This window comes from Coturnix japonica, chromosome 12 (genome assembly GCF_054131305.1).
Source record: "Coturnix japonica strain WE chromosome 12, WE-NBRP24, whole genome shotgun sequence".
NCBI classification, from domain to species: domain Eukaryota; kingdom Metazoa; phylum Chordata; class Aves; order Galliformes; family Phasianidae; genus Coturnix; species Coturnix japonica.
In genome coordinates, this window is record NC_140674.1 from 18548320 (window position 1) to 18572723 (window position 24404).

The window sequence follows — 24404 nt, forward strand, 5'->3', positions numbered from 1 at the left end:
AAAAACCAAGGGGGAAAAAATACATTTCCTCAGAAACTCATCTCAAAGATTAATTCCACCAAACCCTTCCCCATACAAACCCAGAAGCATCCCAGGTTCAGTCTGGGGTTCCCCAGCTCAGTGCTCAGCTGCAGTAACACTGCTGACATAGCAGAAAGGTGCCAGGCATGGGCTGAAAGGGCTGCAAGCTGAAAGAAAACACCTGGTAATATCAGAAAGAATTAAAACATTTATTGGGCATAAATATATTACATATACACTACAGATACAGTTAAGTCTTACATACATAGTGTAGTATTTGCAAAATCTATACATTAAAATTGATATGGCAGTTTTAATACAATGCGTATGAAATAGTCTAAAATTTACAATACGAGAAAACTTATGATTATTTATTTATTCATTTTTTAAAGTCGAAAAGCTTGGAATGTATGTTCCCATAGTGAGGTAAAAACTTCGTATTTCTTTTCAATTTAAAGAACTGTGCAAGGATAAGGTTGATACACATTCAGTTAGGGCACTTCTCGATCGTGACGCTGAATACTGAACTACCGTAGCCAACAAACAGAGTTAGAAAACATTTCAAGTTCATAGGAAGAAGGCAGAACAATATAAAAAGATCCTTCTCCATCCTTAAGGGCTGCAAATATTTAGTGTTTCATTCTACCTTTTTTGTCCGTCCTTTCTTTGAGAGCAGAGAGCTCTCAGAGCCTGACGCTGTTGGCTCAGAACAGCAAACAGCCGCACAGGGAAGCCAAGGCATCAGCAAACTGCAGTGATGGAAACCAAAACAGAAATGGTTTATGATCCATAATGCTTCTCTTTCTTTTTTGTTGTTGTGAATCCCAGTCAGATCCCTGTAGTAGAAGATAGAAGCTGAAACAATGACTAATCTACCTCATTAGGGGGCCGTCCTGCTCCTGGACAACACCTTGGCCCAGGGCTGGGCTGGGTGTTGGCATGAGCATGACTGCAAGGGACCAAGACAGAAACACCTGAAGCCTCACAGATTGCTTTTCTCTACACTTCTGCTCTCTGCTTTTACTATTTTATATTTCAAACTTCCAAAATAACAAACAAAAAAAATTTGTTCAAATGACACAACGTCTTTTTTTTTTTTTTTTTCTTTAAAAATATATATTAAAGCAGTTTTCTTCTTCTAACAATAAAAAAACAACCAAAAGGCGGCAGGTTTGGGTTTCGTAGCAACGCTGCTGCAATAACGCTCCGAATATAAAAATGAGAATCTATTCAAACAGCCGGGTTTCCAAACTAGCGGCCTTCTCACTGTTGTATAAAATACACCCATTCCCCCCTCCATTGAAAACAGCTCCATATGCTTTGCTCACAAAAAGATAAAAGAACCCAACAGATGCAAAGGTCACAGAGTTTCGTATCACAAATAAATTTAAATAAGATGTAAATAAATTTGACAAGCCACGACTTTGGCAAAATCAAAGAAAAAAAATATATATATAATATATATTTAGCTCAATGCCATTAGTTTGCAAGGCTAAATTAAACTAATTATCGTCAATAACAAAATACAGAACATTTCTAATACTTGCTACATCTAGAGAGGCACACAGAATAATTCATTGATCTTAGCACTTTCTTTCCAGAGATGATTATGTTTTTGGATACATGTAAACGTTTGAATCACTGATAATGGTTGGGTTGGGACTGTGGGTTTTTTTTGGCATTTAATGTAGTAGATGCTCCCATCTTCAAAAATGCAAGAAAATGTAAGAAGATTAATAATACTAGGAATGCTGCCAGGTAAAAAGTTGACCTAAAGAACAACAGTATAAAACAGACAAAAATATAACATGCTACAGGGGACAAAGGGAGGGAAAGGGGGGGAATTAGTACATAAGTACACTTTTATTTTTTTATTTTTATTTTTTACAATAAATAAAAGATTGCACTGTAATTGGTATTTTAAAGTACTGTATGCAGTATATAGTATAAATAAACCTAAAACAAAAATAATGTTGTTTTTTTCCCCCATTACTTTGGTTAAGGGAATATTACGCTAGTACAGGAGTCTGAATCCTAGACAATGGAGACAGAGCACAAAATAGCTAGAACGAAAGCAAAACCAAGTAGCAAAAATATACAAAACCAATAGGCAGGGAAATACACTGTGCCTGTTGCACCCTTTTGGAATCTATTTGCACCTCCAGCTCACTTATGTCCCTGAGGTACTCGCACATTGTTGACTTAATATAAATAATCCAATGACTCAAGAGTTAAAAAATCTATCTGGGTGGATTAAGATGAGTGCCAGGGAAGAGGCAGGCAGGAGGAGGGGGAACACTGCTCTACGAGCAAGGACTACACCTGTGTCGGCCTCCAGTCCCAATTCTGCAATGTACCAAGTATTTCCATTCGCTATGTGTTAAGAACAACGTAGGCACCTACTTAAGAGACTTAAAATAAACAGATCCCGTTTCTGATAACTCCAAGAAAGTTCTATAAAATCGATACCCCTCCGAAAAAAAAAAGATCAACTGACAGTGAAGTTTGCTTACATTTAGTGTAAATCTCACCTAATTCAGTAGAGACAGTAAGCTATCACCAGCTCTAATTTAAATCAGACTGAACGTAATAGAATAATATCTACTATTAGATTAGGAATAGTAACATACAGTGACAAACAGACGAGTTAAAGCAGCTTTTAAATAGCTGAACATGGGAATAGCTAACTATTGCACAATGCCCTCTTACTTAAAATTACTGCAAGAAATCAAAATGGTAAAAAAAAAAAAAAGAATCTCTAATGCTTCATAATTTATATGCAGTTTGGTTACTTGATTTCTTATACAGGCAGTTTATAGTGTTGTAACTGTAAAAATAACAGGTTCTTTAGACTGCAGGATATTGTTCCAATTTAAATGCACTAAACAGTTAAAATAACAATAGACTTTTTATCTTGAAAAGATATGGGGCAAATGGAGTGAATAATTCATAGGCAACATTGCTAATACTGTTCAATGGAAACCTGGTACTGTTGACTAACACTGTATTCTAAACTTACTGCTGTATGCGCTTGTGATTAATGCTTAGGAGAAAAAGAAGAAACAAAAAAAGTGACTTGATTAAAACTTCCTAAATGATAAGATACAAGAAGAGAACTGCGTAAGAACTTCAGTGAAAAAAATACAACAAACCAAACCACGATGACGAGGCAAATTGGTGACAGTTTTGAAGCCACGAAGGGAACTATCTTGCTTTCAGTATCTGGTTTGCCTGTTTCTCCAGTTTGACCACTTCCTAGTTTTGAATTTCAAAAAGGTGCATCAAAACACTGATTTATCTTTCTTCAAGCTAGAACTGTAAAAACAAGAGAAGTATATAAAATGTGTGGTAGAACAAAAGGATTTCAAAAAGGAATATCTGGATAAATGTGTGGATTATAATGCGTAGCATTAGTTAAATTGGTATCTCAAACTTCCATTAAACTCTCTACTTCATAAAGAAGTATTGTAATATACAGGCGAATATAATTGACAAACTTGCAAAGCCAAGTACAATGAGGGCTGCAAACTGTTCATCAGTAGCAATCATGCTCTTTATCTTCGCATCATCTATGCTTCCCATTTCTCCCGCGAGCATAATCTCATTTTGCTGAAGCATAAAGGCAACGGATGGGCTGAAAGGTCCACTAAGTTCCTGTGAGGTATCTGAGCACCGGCGGCACACACAGACGCGAAACCGATAGTCCGTGTTGACTTGAAGGCCTGAGATTTGGAATGTGGTCTCATCTCCCTTGTACACCTACAAGACAGAACAGTTACATGTAAAAAGCAGAAGGAACACCACTTTGTTTTTTTTGTTCACAGCATAAGGACAGCTTTCAGAAGCACCATATGAAATATCTTTCAAGTGAAGAATGAGTGTGAATAACTCATTCTCATTGGACTTTGAAAGGATTCTGCATTCCACATAGAGCCACAAGTTGTGACAGAGTGGATTGAAGCAAGGATTTGGGTCAGGAAGGAAGGTCAAGTCAGGCAGGGCCTCAAAGGAAGGCTCTAACTCCTTACCTTGAGGCAGACATCAGAAACACAGCAGCCTGCAGGGGCTGAGAGCAGAGGTGTCCGACTACAAGAAGTCAGCATACACACTGCTCAGCAGACTGAGCACACACTAGGGTAGGCAAGACTTCAGACAAGATGCCATACATAGGAGGCACACAACTCTCATGGGTGTGATAAGCAGCATAAATGTACTTCTGTACTGTTAAGACGTGACTATGTGGCCCAACACGTCTAAGCCATGAGAACTGCATTTAGCCCCAAAATGAAGAAAATCTGCAAACTAAGGTTATTGCAAGACATTCACTGCACAGTCAGGAAATCAGAAACAAGTATTATTTTAATGTACTTTCCTCACACTTCTCTCAAGAGTCAGCGATTATGCCAGAAATTGCACTTTCAGAATTCTGGAAATAATAAAATCTTAGTGAGATATATAAAGCTCCTCTTGGTTCTTCAATAACCCAAATCCGCCATGTGTTTATGCTAATTGAATGGAGGTAACATATGACTCACAGCATGAGTCACAATATGAGAAAGAGAAATAACTGAACAGCTAAGAGACTGTTCTGCGACTTAAATGGAAAGAGACCACTGGAAACACTTATGAACTCTGAAAACAAACAACCAGTCAACAATTGATGTAAGGCAGGGCTGTTGAAATAAAAAGCAATGTGTCACAAAGTGCTTGTACCTCCTGGAAAAGAAACCTGAACTCTGGATGAGCGTTCCTTTGCTCATTTAAATCCCCAAAGAAGGAGGAGAGGAGAGCACATCTCTGCCTCTTGAGGGTAAGAGCTCCGGTTGAGAGCAATGGAAAGAGCAAAATTAAAGGTGAGCTTACACATCACTTCCTGGGTGTTGCCGCAGAGAAAGGAAAATAACTAAATAAAATCCAAATAGGAGACTCTCAGCCCAGCTAAACACCGCCTAAAGAACGCAACCTCCCTGCCTGCGCTTACCCCGAGACTCATCCTTCCATCAGGAAGCCAGTCTGATTAATCACCCAAATTTCATAAATTACGTTTCACTGATACTGGAGATGGGATACATACACCCTGTCTTTGTACTGAAAACACCTAACACCAGTCTTTCTTGTTCCATTGGTGAACATAGGTGCAACTGGAAGCAGTTATGGTTAGCTAATCGAAGACCGACAACTTCTGTGCAGCCTAATAGGGGTGGCCACTCAAGTCAGCTAGACAGCAGCTCTTTGAAAAAAGCCAGACAGTCCAGTGAGAGAACAGTGCATCTTTAAAGGAAGTCTGAATAGCAGCAAAAAGCACATTGAATACACGAGTGAATACTCCATGATGATAAGACAAAACATTTCCTGTGCTAAATCAAGGAAGGTGGTGGCAACTGCTCTGCTGTTGGTGCTCTGGGGGCTTTTTAGCACCGGAGGAGCTTTGCTCCTTCTCAGCAACAGGCAAAAAATACTTGGGCTTAAATACCACCTGCTTCTGAGAGCAGCCTGAGCCCTCCACAGCTGGCTGCAGGAGCACCCTCAGTGCCCCATGGTAGCAGTCACTGCCTGCTGTGGTGTCTGCTCAGTTTGTCAGCCTTGGCTTCACCAGGAGCATAGTAAACCAAGGCAGGATGCCCTCAGTGCAGAGTACACACTTGGCTGTAAGCAGTTACACTCTGAGAATAGACTTTACATGCACGACAGAAAAAACAAAACAAAACAACCCTAATAACTATGTATAAGGCTTTTGAATTTGCTGAACAAATATCAAACCAAATACAATTGTATAAAGGATATATATATCTAAATGTAGTGCAGTATGCTTTGGTGGCCAACAAGTTAAAGAATCCATCCAATTTATCACTTTCACCCCTAGAAATAGCTTTTTTGCTTAGGCACCTGAGAATATAATAAAAACATGATGAGCTTTTTGGCTTGCTCCCTCAGTGAAAATATCATCACAAGTAATAAACTGCTGCCGAAGCCCCTTTTGGCATTTGATACTACTGATCAAAACAGGCAGCTCAGAGAATTCCTGCAGGCAAGAATTTCTAAGTTCCACAGATGCCATTATATAATTCCCAGAAGCTTCAATCTTTTCTCAACAATAAAAAAAAAAAAGTCAGCCACAACTGCTATATAAGCAATGTATTGGAAAGCATAAGCTCCTCTCCCAGCCCCTCACACTGACTCAAGGCTACCCCCGTGCAAAGCTGGAGACAATTTTGACATGATGGAATGCCAAGTTCTAACTAAATAAGCTCTGTTAGGTAAAACTGCATGAGACAAAACACGAATCTCAGCCAGCAGCTCCTGGTGTTTGCAGCGGTTTCCTTCCTCAGTTGTAAACAAGGAAGATCTGATTTCCTCAAGAGCATCCCTTTTGTAAATGGAATCAATATAGAAAAGCTTTGCATTCTGCATCTTCTGAAGGATTTCTGAGCAAACAGCTGGATCAAGATCCATAACATAAAATTATTCCAGAAACAGTGATTGAGTGTCTGAATTGTGCAGGCTGGGTGATGAGTTGTGTGAGTTTCGCTTCCTCATCAATTCCAATAGACTTCATGGTCAACACCATTCCACTGAGTGAACATTTGTTCTCCAGACAGTCAAGACAGAAAGTCATGTATTCAAATGTCAGAAACAGTCACCATGAAAAAGTTCCAGCTCAGTTTTCTCCATAACAGAATCTTTCTTTTCCAAACTGACTGGAACAAAGAGACTCAAATCCACTATGTGAAACATATTCTTGTCAATAAAACACAATCACACTAGGTTAAAATACATAAGAACAGTATGAATGAAAAGTCAGTATTGCAAGAGGCATATTGACATTTTCCTACTATGCCTGTTGAAATAACAGCAGCTTTGTAAAATTTCCTGGGGGGGAAACACATCTATCCATCTATCTATCTCAAACATTCTTCCATCTCGTAACAAGAAACAGATTCACCTATATCATCGTGATTTCTGTTTTGCGCATCACTGTTACAGATGGTAATGCTTTGTAAATGCTTTGGAGTTGAGTTAGTTTGTTCTACTCCAGGACATACCTGCATACAAATTCACAGTAAGCTTTCACTCATTACAATGCTGAAACAACCATTAGCGCTTTGAGATAAAATGGAGACTGCTTTTTTCAACTATTAGCTATATTCAACCCAAGTAAAGAAATGGAAGCAGACACAGAGATGTGGCTCTGTGGATTTTTAACACATCTTCCTAGTTAAATCCTTTTAAAGTCTTGTCTTAAATGGTTGCCTTTAAATTGCCATAGATAAAATGATCTGACTATTGACAGGATTACACACTTGTAACAGTAAAATAAAGCTTTGTGTTCATCTTGATTTTGACTCAGTATTTACCAAAGTTCACCTGATGCATCACCATAGATTGTAATTCAATACAGGAGAGAGAAACAACACAGAATGTTCCAAAACATTTCCCTTCTATCACCAACTGAACAACATAATTGAGACCACTTTCCTACCTGCTTATATTCAGATTCTCTTCCAACCAGCACTTGCAGAACGTAACCAACAGGATCGCCCTTCATGGGTGGGACCATTTCCCAGGTAATTTCACAGGCATTTCCTTCCAACTGTGTTACCCGAGGAGCTACGATAAAAATGAACACGCCAGCATTTAATATAAACACTGAATTGAAATGTCACTTCTATTTAATAAAACACAAAATAAGAACTTCCGAAAAGAACTTCAGGACATCACAGGGTTTAATAGCACGATCTGTGTCATATTTATGTGGCCAAAAATCAAATTACCCTCACAAGGAGATGAAAGTAAAACTGGGACTGGATTTATAAGCCTCTCAAAAGTCCAATTTATTTTAAGGCCGTCTTGCCCGATTTAAGCTGTTCCGGATTCTTGTAGAACAGTAGAGACCGAAAACTGAGTGAAATTCAGAGGTGATTAACGTGATCCCAATAAGTTTACTGTGAGATGTTTGAGGTACCTCTCATCTGTCAGTCGTGAACCCCTAAATAGGGGGAGTGGATGTGATGAAAACTTTGAACTTTTAAGATCTAATCACAATGACAGGCACTGAACTTTCCAAAGCAGAAGCCAACTCACAAATTACATTGACATTAATAAAAGCAGCAATTTCATGAAGTTCTGAGCAAACACTGCAGCAGAGGAGATGTCTGCATCTCCCTCCCATGCTCTAAGGCAGCAGCTGGCTACATGTCATTGAAAGAGCTGTATCAAACATTTCATTCAGGAAAAATGAGAGAAGAAACATCAGAAGAGAAGTTAAATAACCCATATTGGAGATTAATTCAAGTCTGGGAAGCAAAAGTACAAGAATTATTTTAAATACTTGGACTTGCATCTAATTCCAAGATTGGAACTGAGATGATCAAACCTGGTATTCTTACAGGGCTTAGACTGGAAGTGTCTCCATTTGTCATCTGTTAAAATGGACTCCCTGTAAATGAATCTCTGGCCAGCTGAAAGCCACAAGATTTCATATGATGCCTGACAGCATGCTAACAGGTGAGCTGAGCATGTTTATGTATTCAAATCAGCATCTGCCACTGGAAGGCATCAAAATAACTAAGACAGCAATCAGGCTCTGCCACTGTGCTCTGTAGGCAGAGCAAGAAAGCACCTGACCAAAACATGAAACTGAGAGAAACACTGGTGCTAAAAGTACTTTACCAAGTGGTTAATGAGTGCATGTGCAAGGACTTGTTAAAGGAGACAGAGATTCCCAAGCCATGAAAACAGACAACAGGAGACTCTATCAAGGAAACAACTGCTGTTGCGGCTGCATATATTACATGAATTTTAGACTAATTTGCCACCACCCAAGAGGAAAACATGAATCATATGCAGACTCAAATGTAATCAATATCCATTTGCTTTTCTCCGTGCATCTGCTAGTGTTGAGAGATGGCTAATAGATGCCTCCATCTCAGCTGACAACTTTTTCAATTATTTTCCTTCCTCTTTCCACTCTGTTTTTCTCTGACACACAACTGCCATTATTTTAGGGTCAGCACTACTGAGTAATTAGGACGTTTTACAGGAGGACAAACATCTGCTTCCGATAGAGAATAAAGTTTATGACGTACATTTCTTTGAATAGCTCCAAACATGGGAAGGAATCAACCCAATTTCACAGGCTGGCTGGCTGCCTCAACAGATCTCTTCTTCCCATAGCATCACCTTGTTGCAGAAGTACTCCCTAACACAGCTTTTGTTGTAACTCTTTCCTCTGTTTCAATCAGTGTTTTGTCACGTACCCGAGGTCCCATCCCACACACAGCCCAGTACTGTGCTCTATCCTAATGGCTTGACATTCAGTCATCGGTATGAGTCACATTTAACAGGGACTCAATGCTCAGACAGGTAAGAAGTTCATGAAACAAAATCCTAAGTGAGATCTGAACTCACTTAGTTCACTTAGAAACCCAAATGGATTTCTATCCATCGAAATGGCCACGTGACTGCAGCATGTGCCTGTGCTACCTTTACCCAGTTGGCGCAGCTATGAATGACAGCAGCAGTAACTTAGGCTCAGCATGTGCTTCATTGAGCCTGCTTCACTCTGCACAAGCTTTCTTTGCTGGATGGTATGGCTGACACCAGGACAGTTGTGCAACAGAGCAGATCAGCATAATCCACACTGGGCAGGTGTAATTTACAACTCAACACCAAACAGATACATCTATCTCACCAAACGGCAAGAGATAAAAGCAAGGTGTAATCAAAGGTGGGATCCTCACATATGCTGACTTCAGCTCATGGAAGCCAGTCTCCTGATGTTCTCTCCATGCACTCGAGGGCACTGTCCTTCCTGAGAGCAATTCAGAGCAGCCAGCACAGCGACCAGGCACTACAGCCTGGCTGTGTTTTTCCCACTCTAAATCTTGAATGGCGTCAAAATCACCAAAGCCAGAGTGGAACAAATGATACCTCTCTGGCAGACTAAGCAGTGTTATTTCACATAGGAAGCAGTGCTGCTTGACATACGAGTGTAAGTACACAGAAAAAGAAGGTCAGCACGGCATCTGATTTCAGCTTCTCTGACAACAAATACATCAAATCCGCTCCCTTCATAATATTTCTTCTTGGAAGAAGGAACAGAATTACTTAGGGCAGAATTCACACATTATAAAACTTTATTTAATTAGCCCTTTTTTTTCTTCTAGCAGAAGGCACACTAAGTGAGATAATGAATCTGATGCTTTACGCATGCGAAATATTGTTATTTATCTTATAAATTAAAGGAAAAATAAACTCCAAACTGCTTAGCTGATCATCACCTACACAACTTGAAACAGCACACAGCTTCACTAACACTGAGGTTGGTATGCACACATACATGCTGCAGCTGTTATTTCCCCTTCATGGAAGCTTTCCAGTAATTCAGAGCAATCCTCTGGAAAGCTCAGCAGCAGCATCTTAACAGTTGCTGCATAACAACGCTGATAGGTAGAACATTTATGTTATTTATATGAACATTTTGGTGATAACTTCGCTTCTCATCATCATGTAATTTAACCATTCACAAAGAAGCAACAGCCCCCATTCTTTTGTATTATTGCCCGTCTATGTTATCGTTTACAAACTGACTGCACTTATATTACTGAAGTAATGATGTTACCTGTGAGTGAAAATACTACATACCTTTGATTGCAGGTGGGACTGACTTAGTTGTGCAGAAGGTACATATTTCTGAGAAAGGTCCCTCCCCAGCATCATTGACAGCTTGTATTCTAAACGAGTAACAGGTGGACTCTGTCAGCCTTTGTATCTTGTATGTGTGACTTGGTCCCCTGTAAATTGGAATAAACCTGGAAACAATGAAAATGGGAAGACAGAATTAGATGGGAGTGGCAAAAACATTTAAGTCTATTACATTTATCGGTTCAACACATACATGTTGTGAAAACTGGCACAGCTTGATTTGCAAAGCACTGAAAGAACACTGTCCCTTCAGGAACTATTACTTACCTTGCAAAATGATTACATGAATTACCCAGAAACCCTTCTGTCAGTGCACTTTTGCTACCTAGTAATCAAAATGGGTTCAACTCATGTTCTGCTACAACACACTGAGTGTGCTTCTAGTACAAACTATGTTTAGAACAGGATTAATCTGACTTTATTCACACACTAAGACTCACAGTTGAGATCCTACTCCCAGCTGTGCCATCTTAATCCAGACTAACTATTTAAATCAGAGCGTGAGGACTGTATTTAATACATCACACACTTCTCAGCTTTGAGGACTTTACAGCCTGAAGACAGCCGAACAGTGGAGACAAATGGATTCAGAGAGCACACATTGTGGAATACGAGTGAAAAGGAAGAGAGAAAGCATGGTTAAAGGGAGAGGGACATGCAGGATGGCAAGAAGATGGGGTTTAGTGGCACTGGGGGATGCTTGTAACAACAAAGGTCTGCTTGAAAGCACGCTGAGAAGAAAAACATGACATAAAGAAGCAACTCCCAAAATATTCACATTGACAAGACCAAACGCCAACACACAAACAACCATGTCCAATAATATAACACAGAAAAAAATCAATTGAAAGAAAAAAAGAGAGAAAAAACTTCAGGTTGCAAGAGAGAATCCGACTTCTATATTCAATCTTTGTGCTCAGATAAATGTTTTTCAGTAGTGGCCGTGTGTTTGCCAGTAATTTCTAACTGAGATGCTGACCCCACAGGTGCTGAGCAGAATGGGGATGAGGGTAAATAAAAGGAAGCACTCATCACTCGGCCTCTGCAGGTTCTTCCTGGTGACAATTCTGAATCTGGAGAACATAGAGTTACCCACACAGGGTAACGCAGCTTTTGATGACTTAGTACTCTTATTCAGATACCTCAACTATTTCAGCTGATTTGAAATCCCCAGGAAGCCAGCAAAGTGATGTGTTTTCGACCTCCCAATCTAGATGCTAGCTTTACTCTGGGTAATAACTCCTGATCCCTTTGGCTTTGCATGAGAAACACAGCACAACCAATCTGAGCATTTCAAAGCAACTGTGTCTGCCATTAGTTCTCAGGGACAGAAATCAATTCAGATTATGTTGTGATTGAAACCCACGCAAGTTCAATCAGAGATCAAAAGTCGTCTGTAATAAAAGAAATGTTCAGGTAATTTAAATTGCTGACAGTGTACTTTGAGGACTGATGTGGCTTACTACCTCCAGGGACATAGTAAGGAGTCCAAGGGAGCCCCTGACCCTGATTAAAAATCAAAGACTTGTGCTCATGAGTTCTTGAGAGCACATTTTAAAGCTGATTTCCAAGGATCAACTTTTTCCAACCCTGGGCTTATGCCACTGCATGCTTGCTATCCTGTGATAACCTTTTTGAGGTTCACATAAACACCAATGCAAAGTTGCAAAGGACTACAACAGATCTGAACTCACCTAAGATTTCTTGGGGTTCTCTGCATGATGAACAAGCCCTTTATTTAGGCCAGACTCCAACGAAAGGGCAATAGCAAAAAAAGCAGCAGTGCAGTGTTTTAGATGACTGCTGTTTCAGTAACCAACTATGGAACTAGGTAAGCATAGGAGGCTAAATATACTTTACCAGCTAATAGTTCTGCACACAGTCTGGACTTACAATACAATTGGCTAGACATACTTATAGAATGAATACCAATGAATGCTAGCTTTCAAATTACAGCTTTTGCATCTTGAATAAAAGCAAGGTTCCATAACACTGACAAAGTGATCTGGCAAAGTTCTTCTGCTCCTCCTGTTATTTGGGGATTGTGATAATATTCCCATGCAGTTCCCATCTCTACCCCTTTTAACTTCCATCTCTCTATATCAAGAACTGCTTGTAATGAAAGCAAAAAGCATCAGGGAAAAGCTTGCATCCACACTCAGAACACAGGACTGCAATGAAAGCACACTTAAATCTCTGATATTCAACAACCTTTGAAGAAAGAGGGCTTCCAATTTTGGAAGAAGAAAGGCTGATTAATAAGTCAATCAAACGTATTTGCTGTTAAGCTTTAGCATGACAACATTTGAAGAATGGAAATCATGATGCAAGATGAAACATTTTAACTTTAAAATATCATATATATGTGTGTGTACATATATATAAATATATAACAATTACAGCATTTTTCTCATGACCAACACAGGTACTTTATACTTCCCCAGAGTTGTTTCTGTTATTTAATAAAATACTGCAGTTTCCATTTGACGGAGATGGATATAGAATTGGGACAACACACCCTCTGATCTGTTTTCTGTCTCCCACATCTGCTGAAGAAGGACTGCAATGATCTTAAAGCTGAATCAATGTGTTGTCACTACTGCAATGCCTATATAAATTAACAGTTATCAAAAGACAACGATTTGTCCATATGATTGCATCTTCATATCACGTTGTCATTCTGTAACTTCTGCCTGCATGGACCATCTATGTGAATCCCCATGCATGCTGATAGCACCTATAAATTTTTAGTTCTAAAAGGTTTGACCAGCCAAATTTGAAAGGCAAGGGGCTGTACATTTTACCCTGATATGTTGTCTTTGAGAAGAGACCACCTGTGTGGGCCACCTGTGCTTTCAAACAGTTTTGTTGTTGTTGTCTTAAGTAAAGTGAACCTTTATGGTCAGAATTTAACACGATGCAGTATTGCCTCTCCTCCCCACTAAGGTAACAGCACAAACTGAAAATCATCTCGAGGGAGCACAGCATCCCCCAGAGAATCTGACTCCTGCTTTAGTGATCTGAATTCTCTCTCCCAGACATTCTCATGTCAGTTGCAGATTATTCATTTACTTACACAGCCTGGAAAAGAGAGAACAAAATGTCCTAGAATGAGTGTCTGGGAGACACCACTGCTGTTAGTTTTTCATCAATACCTTCTTATTCACCACAAAGATCTTCTTGGAAATGTTTTACATGTCAGAGTTTTTTTGTTTCCATCACTTCAGCCACTTACAGTCAAGCAGAGGATTATGAATGTACTTGCTGCTCTACCTTCATTAGTGCTCCGCACATTTTAATCAGCAGGTTGCCTATTTCAGAGCCTCTCGCTTTGTTTATATTTTAGTAACACGATTGTCTTTGCAACAGTTTAATTTGAAAGAAAATGTAACACACAGTGCTAAGACAGACAGCAATCTGGAGCCTGGAACAAGGGCTACAAGAGAATGATTCTCTTTCTGCCTCCCACACCACTGTGGTGATCTGACACACTTTTGGGTCAAGAAATCATTAATCCACCGCAGGTCTGACCTGGTGACCTGAAGCTTTTATGCAGTGTACCTGGGCTGTTAGCACAGTTAGAAAGCAAAGCACATGAATTTCACCAATCAACACAACTTCTAATGCTGTTATTGTAGTGTGCCTGTTATCTGCACAATTATAGCTTATAGCCCCCTCTGACTTTGTTTTTGCTTTTTAGACTGTTCTTCTATTTTCTCTAAAGAATGTTATCAAGCACTCACTGATTTATGCCATTTTCTCCCCCAGTTTACAGCAGCGCTCTGGAAAGCAAAGCTTCTGAACAAAAATATGTAATTCACCTCCAACACAGAGAACGCTCCGTTCTAAAGCTGAATAAAGCCAGGCAGCCCCACTGCTGGCACAGCCCTGGGTGTCCTACCTTGAGGATGGACCACGCATGCTGGACTCTCAGATCTGAAGATCTGTTTTCTAGAAGATATCTTTAGGAAACCTTACCACGTAGGTTTGTTCATGACAACGTTTAGAAACCTACCTCCTCACAACAGCAGCCATGTAGCTTCTGTTTACAGGCAGAACAACAGGAGATGATGTTTCTTTGCTTGAACTTAGAAAAGCAAAACTAGCCAGAGAGGAAAAAGGCAGAACAAGAAGTGCTAGCAGTTAATGGGGAGAGTTTTGTTTTCTTCGTCTAATGACTTAGCATGTCTAGCCTGTGGGTAAGGAGCACTTGCAGCCAGAAATTGATTTTTAGTTTGCTTCTCCTAGATCATCCTTTCATCTGCTACCAAATTCAAGCACGTAATCCATATTTACCATGGCCACCTGTCAAGAGTTCTAGAATTATGGAGAATGGAGATGCCTTGACATACCAAAAGCTCCCACCTAGCAAGAAAAAGTAATTTTTTAGAAGGATGAGTTACCATCTTTCCTCTTGAAGTTCATGCTGCTGAGGGCAGCTGGAATTTACAGCCCACCACATTGTGTAAGCAGCATACAGAGAGCATGGGAAGCCTGAACTAAAAGCCTCAGGACTGTACTCTTCCCAATAGATTACCAGAGCTTTGTGCTTGTTTCCCTGTTGTCCCCTTTTGGACTGCAGACCTGAGTAATCATTCAGACTTTTTGGATGCGGACAAAGAGAAGTTGCACATAGAGTACATCAGTTCTATTGTTTACATCAGGTGTAGATCAGGCACATCATAAAGAAGACAACAGAACACCTTGAAAATCAACTTCAAGGATGAGCAAGAGATGGAGAAAAAGTTTTAATTCTGAATGATTCCTGAGGGGAAAAATAAGCAACAGTAACATCTCAACAGTGCCTGGGCACATTTAGGAGGCACGGAAGGCGGATAAGCCAAGTGCTCAATGTGATTCCTGTGTGCAACCACATTGGAGGCCAAGGACAGGGAGACAGAGCGATACTGAGCCCACTGTAATGTGAATTAACAGCATTTCAGTAAAGGATTTGGGAGAAGTTACAGAGAGCACCCAACTCCCTGTCAAAAGTCAAGAACCAGATGACTAAGCAGCTACTGATAACTATGATTTGCAGTGGCAATGCATTAAAAACTAACAGAAGATATAAACAGGAGCAGGCTTAATAAAGCTAAAACTAAAACAGAACAAAGCACCAATCAAGCAGTTACAAATTAATGCTCTTATAGTCACACACATCTTTATCTCTCTTGTGCAGCATTACAGTCCGCTTTATTAATATGGCAGCATCTAACAGTTTCTATGAACCTTAAAATGAATCTCATTCAGCACAGCATGTTCAGAGCTATCCACAGCCGTGACAGTCTCAGTCATTTCATTTGGCAAAGCTTGCTAAGACAGCAAGGCATCCTGTCTGCTTTACAGCTTCAGCAAAACAAAGCTGGCACCTGCAGATGGAGAAGTGCCCCACCTGCTCCTCAGTGTAAGCAGAACCCTCTCACCCAACCACCCAATGATTCTCTTAAACAATAATTGCTCATATTTTTCTTTATATGACTGCACACATAAAAAAATCACAGAACTAAACTCAACTGCAAGGTAATATTTATCTAAAAGAAGCACAAGCAATGGAATGACTGACCCCCACCTAACGTACTTGCCAATTCCCTCTTTCAGACTAGGCAATGCAAGTGTTTTAAGACACTAAGTGGTATAATTACCTGTAGAACAACTAAAGACTAATTAACAGTATTGAAAATAAATATCCAAAAGCATTACTGCTAATTAAGTTCACTTGTTTCACCTGGAGAAGAAAAATGCACCACACTCTGGAAAATGGTGCATCCTGATTAATGTGATTTTCTTGATGTTACACCAGTTTGGAATGCTGGTCTGCTTAAAAAACACTGAAATTTTATCATCCTCTTTACTAAAAGGTCAACTGCTTTCAATTAACGTTCCCATGTGTTGTGCTTTCTAGAAACAGACTTTTCATCTCCAATTAATGCTACACGTAATTGAAAGGACCAGAGAGATTAATTTGATCTGCCTGGATGTCACACACCAAGGCACTAACGGCAGATAAGGCAGGTGCACTTCTGATATGTGCCCCTTTTCAAGCCCCGACATTAATCAGTGTCAGGAGATTTCCAAGCATTTCGTTTCACAGCTCTTGCAATCAATGAGACCTTCAGTCTGCAACAACTGGCCTGTTGCCTCTTTACAGCACGGAAAAGTTAAAAACTATTCTTAATGACCAAGACACGCTCAAGAGCACTGGCTGGTGATCAGTGCACAGAAACAGAAGAGAATCTCTACTAAAAGGTTATCTGGACTGCTTGGGTTCCTGCCTTCTTGGTGATTACTGTCCTTAAAAATAATTTGTTTACCTTGTATTTCTGCTGGTGAAAATGCGTCAATATTACTTTAAAATTATCTCATATGTTAAAACTCATCAGTAAGGAATGCTGCAATGAACAAACAGCATGCTCAGATTCACCAAATACTGACTTGAGGGATACCAACCAGATAGAAGTAAATTCAGATGTGACAGTGACTCTAGAAACAGCTTTGGTTCTCTGCAGCAAGGTAACATAACTTATTTTAATCTCATAAGTAAACTTATTTCTCCAATACAGAAACAGGTTGGTAACATCCTACCTGCACTGAAACATGAAAGCAAACAAAAGCAGCCTGCTGGATGTTTCTTTACAGCTGGCTTCCTCACATGGTGCTGCAGGTGATGGGCTCCTAACAAGCACCGCTGCACTCCAGAGAAACAGTTTCATCAGTCAAACTTCCAAATGGGTATTTATATTCATTGGGCACCTCTCAGTATTAACACAGAGGAGTGTGTACCATCTCTGTATCAGTATAGTTGAAACAATGGGAGGTATTAAGGCAATATTCATGGTGGTTTTATTACTTAAGAATTAGAGCTTCAGCTGGCACAAAGTCAGCACAGCTCTATTTAAATAGAAAGAATCATACTAATTTACACCAAATTATGATCTGTACTGAAGGTCCCTATGGATTTTCTACTTCATACACCAGTAATTTTACCTGATTAAACTCACTGAGAGTGTTTCTCAGTAAATTATGAACCATTTGTGATATTTATTCATTGAAGAGATCTTTGGAGCCACTTTGTCAAACCTATCAAAACAAAGTTTTTTGTGAAAAGCTTCTTCCAGAGCTATTTAGTTTTGCGTTTCTTGCATGCTGAAAGCTCTCCTGGCTTTGAGGAAAACTTTAGGGAAGTGAAATCTCTACAGCATTCTTATTTTATTGCTACTGTGTTGCTACCAAGCTGATGCCAAGTTCATTTCTTCCAAAAGATCTAATGTATGATAGATCTAAAATCCCAACCATCACGCTCTGCTCAAAATACCTTTTCCAGTTCTGTGTTTGCTTTTCCTAGACTTCTAACTCTGTGACCAGTTCTTTAACTAATACACACACACTGTGTGCAATATCTTTGCTTTGCATATTCCAAGGGGAAAAATCAGTGTGATCATAAAACTAAGTAATAATTTTTGCAGGCAGAGGAGCCAGTAGTTTGATAAAATTTCACAGTGCAGCAACGACTGCAGTTGTTCTACAATAACTGTCAGCTTTGTTATGAATTTTGCTTCATTAGACTACAGGCACGGAATCCCTATTGAAACAACATTTCGTATACATTTATAGCATCAAGGAATTGGGAAAACAGTGTTTCTCTTACTGTGATTCATATCTGCCTTATCATGAGCCAGAATTCATTCTTCATCAACACAACGAGATGAATCAGATCTTACCTTTTATTTCTATCTTCAATTTGTAAGATGTAGACCATGTCATCGGTAGCATGAAGCTTGGAACTGCTGTCCCCCCATTTCAGCTTCAGGCTCTGAGGACCCGCTGCAGCACACTCCAGCCGAGGAGGTAAAGGTGGTAATGGCCTGGTTTTTGCTTTAATAAAGTGGCTAAATGGTCCAGCTCCAATTTCATTGACAGCCTGGATCCTGATCCTAAAATGAGCAAAAAGGTGAATGTTAAATAAAGTGTTTTCATGAGGTTCTGGAAGGTTTGAATCACAGCTACTCTGTAGGTTGCAGTCTGATGTAGGTATCTCAGCTTGTACTGCTTTGCTGCTCTCTTGTATGTCTGCACTTCAGTTTAATAATTTGCACAATGAGAATCTGTTATAGGAATGAGTGAAGTGATGTAGTATTCTACTATGATAATGTCAACAGCAACATCGAAACAAAAATATGAAATATGAAATATGCATTTGGAAAGAGCTTTGAGGACTTATTATATATGAAATTCTGTCAAAGCAGAAATATTGGAACAGATGAGCCTGAAAAGTTCCAAAAGGTTGCTAAAATCACAGAGAAAATTAGAGAAAAGAAGCTGGATAAACTACAGTTTTAGACAGTACATCAACTTTAGATCACCAGACAGATGCCATTTACTTTGGAAATTCTATATGCTGCAACCCTGTATTTTCTCATGGGAAAAGACTGCAAGACGCATTGCTTCTTCTCAAAAGTGTCAGCCACCAAGAAGCCAGGAACTCCCTTGGAAGGGAGAAGAGCAGGATCTGGTAAGTCATTACACAGCCTGCTTCAGAGAAAACAGAAGATAAATAGAAATATCTTCGGTTGGCATAGCTATTTACTTTTGTTAAAGTACATAAAGTGATTAAGTTTGCATATATAATATATGAGAAATTACTTTGCTTTGAAAAGCCTCTAGGAAACCATTAGGAAAAGGTTATGCAGCATTAAAGAAGTGAAAAGAGTCCTCCAGAGAACAAAATTTCCAACAAATAAAACCCCAGACCCTTATTTTCTGCAATTTCAAAACAACAAAAAAAGGGTTAAATGATAAATAAACATATTTCAAATGCAGTCTCATCTATTAATTAGGTGGTAGAAATAATTGCGCACAGTGTTTACATGGCCATGTGGTTAAGCTTTTGCTTATTGATCAGGCCATTTACCAGAGCAAACAGTCCCTTGGCTGCTTAAACATGGAAAGTGTTGAGCTGCATTTTCCTTTTATTCCTCCTTTTAGTTTCAGGTCCTGAATACCGTATGATGCTATAAAGAGGAGACTTCCTCCTCCAGGAAGAAAACAGCAGGAAGAGGCGTCCATTGGGAGCCTCCTCTTCAAGCTCTGCACGCAAGGAGTTGCAGGAAAAAGAACAAAGACTTCTCTAATATCTTCAGAAGTGCAGTTAATATACAGACATTGAATTTATTTCATATGATGCTATTAGCTTGCTTCAGATCGAGAAGTCATTGCGTTAATAGTTAATAGTCTTTCCAGTAAGAAAAAAGTGACAATTGCCTGAATTTTCACTGGATTCTGCCAAGCCACCCGTTAGCACATACACAGAAACAGCAACATGACAAAACACAGACTGCTTACACCAACACCCTCTGCTTTATTTTGTATTACCCACCACCACCTCACCTGTCCCCAAGCATCACCATCACAACTAACTCCTCCCAACAGCAATTATCACATCTGAAAACAAGGAGTGACCGAAATGAAGCTCTCTCAGATTTCACACCACGCTTCTTATACACGGGCTGACAACATGCTTTTATGATGTGTGCACAAACATATGGCTCCATTTGCTGGTCCACACTATGCCAGGTATTTGCATAGGGTAAAAATGTGCCTCTTCTCTCACTTGTGGTTGCTTTCCTGGGCTGCACAGAGCTTCGGGTCCCACCATCTGATGAACACAAATGGGCACTCACCCACCCGTCCTTCTGACACAGGAACACAGTGAGACCAGTGACAATAAAAGCAAAGAAAGGCATCTGACGAATGATAATAGAGGGAAAGCTATAGCTGATTTATTTCCTCCTACTAGGGCTGCATGTGATCAGCCTGTTTCTGCTGATTATACCACCAGAAAAATTCCTTGTCAGTTGTCACTCTGCAGGCCTCAACCTTGTATATCCATTCCCACATTTCTCCACTGCATCTTCTAAACAGTAAAAATAAATACATCAAACTAAGTAAATTTAGAAGCCATTAAAAGACCTTTAACAGACCACTATAGGCTCCTTGACCAAGGAAAATAAACACACTAAAGATGAGGCTATTTTCAGCTCGGTCAGAAAATCCTTCGTAATATATTCCAGCAAACTCAAAAATCATTTCTAAATCAATCTTAGGGAGTCTGACATGCGAAGAGTTTCATTCACCAGTTCCCATAAGAAGAATGCCACCAGCTGCCATACATGTGTGTGTGACAACCTGTAGATTCAAAACACTACAGACTTTATAAATGAGAGGAGACACAGCTCAGTCCCCTCCTGCCATCACAGCCTGAATGTGAAGGACAGCAATCTTACCAGCCAGCCCCACAGGTCCCTCACACTGCACTTCTCCTGGAGATGGAGCAAGACTCACCTTCATAATTCAAAGCACAGCTTTTGTTTTATAACGCACTGGGGCATTGCTAACTTGAGCATCCATGTGCATTCTTCTCTTTGCATGCTGGAAGATCTTTCCCTTGATACAGTTTAGAAATTAAAAATGTCTGGAATTTGTATTCCTAAACCAAATTAGAAATACGTGTTGCTATTAAAGTTTAATGGGGCTTATCTGTCTCTGTAATCTATGTAACTTCATAGCAAAAGAAGCATTCTTAAAGAAAAAATAAATCACTGTTTTGCAGTGAAGTGTCCCTAACAGTGCTGCACAATTAACTATAGAAAGTGTAGAGCAAAGCCTGGGAACAGAGTGTAACAGAAAATTGACATTTCCATTACTGTCAAATACTTATTTATTGTGGAGTATTTATTTACTCACTTCTAGTTAGATCAGTTCACAGAAAACCAGTCCTACCTTTATTATGCTGCAATCACAGCATCCAGAGCTGCAAGGCTACCTTAATAACATAGAAAGACTGCAGAACTCGGATATGTTCCTGCAGCTGGCCGGCTTAAAGCAGTGACATTTATAGAGTGTTTTTGGGAGGCATCTGCTTATTGCAAAAGCAGTGCTGGTGCCTGACACTGGACGAGTCCTCATGAAACCAGTCCCAGCCTATCCACTGGATGCACAGCAGAGGCATGCCCCAGTTCCTCACACTTTGAATATATTTTAGGATGCAAATCCTTCTTGTGTTGTGCTGGCAGGATTTGCTGCCAAGACAGAGTAACCACCAAACTTGCCAGCTTCAAACAACCTCTGCAAAGAGCCCCGAGCTTTTTCTGCACGTATTTGAGTCGCACATGGGTGATCAGCCCATCAGTTGGATGCAGCGGAGCAATGCCAGACACAAGCCAACAAGCCCATTGGGGCTGACACATAATGGCCTACTGCCTGAATCACAGTGCTATTGAAAACCATGCTCCTTTCTGATTTCCGCTTTGCTGGATTCAAAATAACATTTGCTTTTCAAGTTCAGGGTTCCCACAAGCAAAATGTTGACAGTGGATTTCTAACGCAATCAAACAAATAAGACCTTGGCTACCTCCAGGTTCTGCTGAAAGTTTATCAAGAGATTTCATAGCCTCAAAACCAGTAGTGCTGAGCTTGTTTAGTCTAAGAAAAACAAAGCCTGGAAGAAAACACATTCACTGCTTTTCGACACAGCAGGGAATAAACACTTGAGAGAGAAAAGGGTTAAGTTAAACAAAACTGACATGAAAAGAAAAACTACTAGTGAAGAAATGAAGAAAGATCAGTGAAGTTCTGAACACCCCTTGATTAAACCTGGGAGGACTGAAATCTCCAGCCCAGCTACTTTGGCACTGAAAGGAAATATGTGGTGTCAGTCAATAGCAAAAATACTTTGACGTACATATCCCAGTTACCACAGAAGTCTCTCTGTGCTACAGGTTGTGCTGCATAAGGTGCAACTGGATTTGTCCCTTGTCTCCTCTGGCAGACATGAGATGAAAGAACTGAGATGGACTTTCTCTTGTTTTATTTATTAAAAATAAGAGCTTTCATATAGTATTACTTCTGATTACTTACTGGCTTGTGCTTTTCACACATTTTCTTTCTTTGTAGGAACTCAGTCTTACAACAATATTTAGAGCAGTTGCAGACTTAATGCTCACGCTTCAGCATTTTCATTTGGATCAGAGACAGCCAGACTCCCCGACTACAAATAAGTAATTTAATATAGTGCTTTTTACAAATTAAAGAAACAAGAATGTAAAAAACATAAAACAATCCAGTATGATCTCAGCACAACAATATTTTTACGGGAGCACGACTAAGAGCTTCAGGGACTGCATCCTGACTAGAAAGCAGAGTAACATCCCATCCTTCACTTCACTCTCTACCTCTATTTCCAGGCTTTGGATACAAGGCTGGTATCCAAAACAAAGCTATAGACAGCGAGGAACCAGCTAAAGAAGGGACTGAAGGACAAAGGCCTCTGTGATGAATGCACAAGGCTGTTTTGGCACTTGACTGAACATACAAGGAGAAACCAGGTAGTACAAGATGTTACCAAAGATGATGCCTAAAGATGCCGCACAGCTGGGTATCCAGTCAATAAACAAACTGTTCAGCTTCTCACTACCTGCATTATGTTTTCAATTGGTCTTCAGAAAGTTGTGTTCTCTGGCCTGGCTTAGAGAAAGGCCAGAGATCTGGCCTACAAGACCTGTAGGATTGTGATGCTGTATACAAAGAATAAATAAATGTGACAGTAGTTCTGAGCCATGTCTAATTTTACAGCTGTGCAATCATATTTCAGGCTTTATTAGAGCAGTACTTAAGCCAGAATGCCTCTCATCACATCTTCTGCTGTGGTGCTGTTCATTGCCTGCACAGAACCTTTTCTAGTTTTTAATTTCAGTTAACACTGGGGGAAAAAACATGAATTTAAGCATTAACAATGACATTTTTTGCAATGTCACTTAGGAATTTAGAATCTGAACTGCTATGAATGAATTGTTTTAAACTCAGATTATCTTTCAGTTTTCCAGTAAGAAAAATAGCTGGAGCTACATAAATAAAAGCTACCTGTGTGCAAATTCCTTGACAGAGATCAATATATTTAATAATAAACCCTTGTAACAGTACTGATAAGAGTTCAGAGAGGAAGAAAAAAAAAAAATGAGGGAGAAGTTGCACTTTAATTTTAGTTCTCTGTAATTTTTGGAATTATTTTCCCTACTGGCATCCTCACTGCATCAGGGCAACTTGAAAAGAAGGAGAGGTCAGAGATAGCAGTAGAAGAGAAAGAAGGAATAGGAAGGTGAGGAAATGCAGTATTTGAAACTGAACTACCACAATCCGTTCCATAAAGCAGATATTGCAGATTTCTAGGCTCACTGGTTTGTTTTTTCTTTACTCCTTCTACATGCCATAAACATTTCCCATGTAAAATTAAACCACATAATCTCATCCTGAACGTATAGCATAGCAAAAAATTGTACTCACCGGTATGAGGTTTCTGGAAGCAAATCATGAATAACATAACTGGTAACATTTCCTATGGGGATGCTGATGTCACCAAGGTCAATGTTGTACGAAGTAATCTCAGCTCCATTATTGCATGGCTCTTCCCAGTTCAATGCAAGGCACACAGAGGCTGAGAGCTGACAGGCATCCACATGCTCATCCTCCAGCACAAAGAGTGTAGAGACTGCATCAGGTACAGATGCGGGGATCCTGCAGGTTACCAGTTCACTGTAGGGTCCAGCTCCTGCCTGGTTAACAGCCTGTGTGCAACAATAACATTGTATAAAATAAATGTTCTCTTTCACATGCCTACCAAATATTTA

General features: G+C 39.7%; 1 protein-coding gene across 2 annotated transcripts in view; it reads right to left on the minus strand.

The window, feature by feature from the left end:
• Positions 1-209: 209 nt before the first annotated feature.
• The window catches only part of FNDC3B (fibronectin type III domain containing 3B), a 135095-nt gene continuing 110900 nt past the window's right edge, over positions 210-24404 (minus strand). For both annotated transcript variants that reach the window (XM_015871958.3, XM_085513675.1), the window contains exons 22-26: positions 24061-24341; positions 18444-18656; positions 10666-10832; positions 7502-7629; positions 210-3780 (exon numbers count right to left, since the gene is read on the minus strand). In XM_015871958.3, coding sequence (XP_015727444.2) covers positions 3469-3780; positions 7502-7629; positions 10666-10832; positions 18444-18656; positions 24061-24341 — 1101 coding nt within the window. In that variant the 3' untranslated portion in view covers positions 210-3468. The remainder of the gene's footprint in view (positions 3781-7501; positions 7630-10665; positions 10833-18443; positions 18657-24060; positions 24342-24404) is intronic.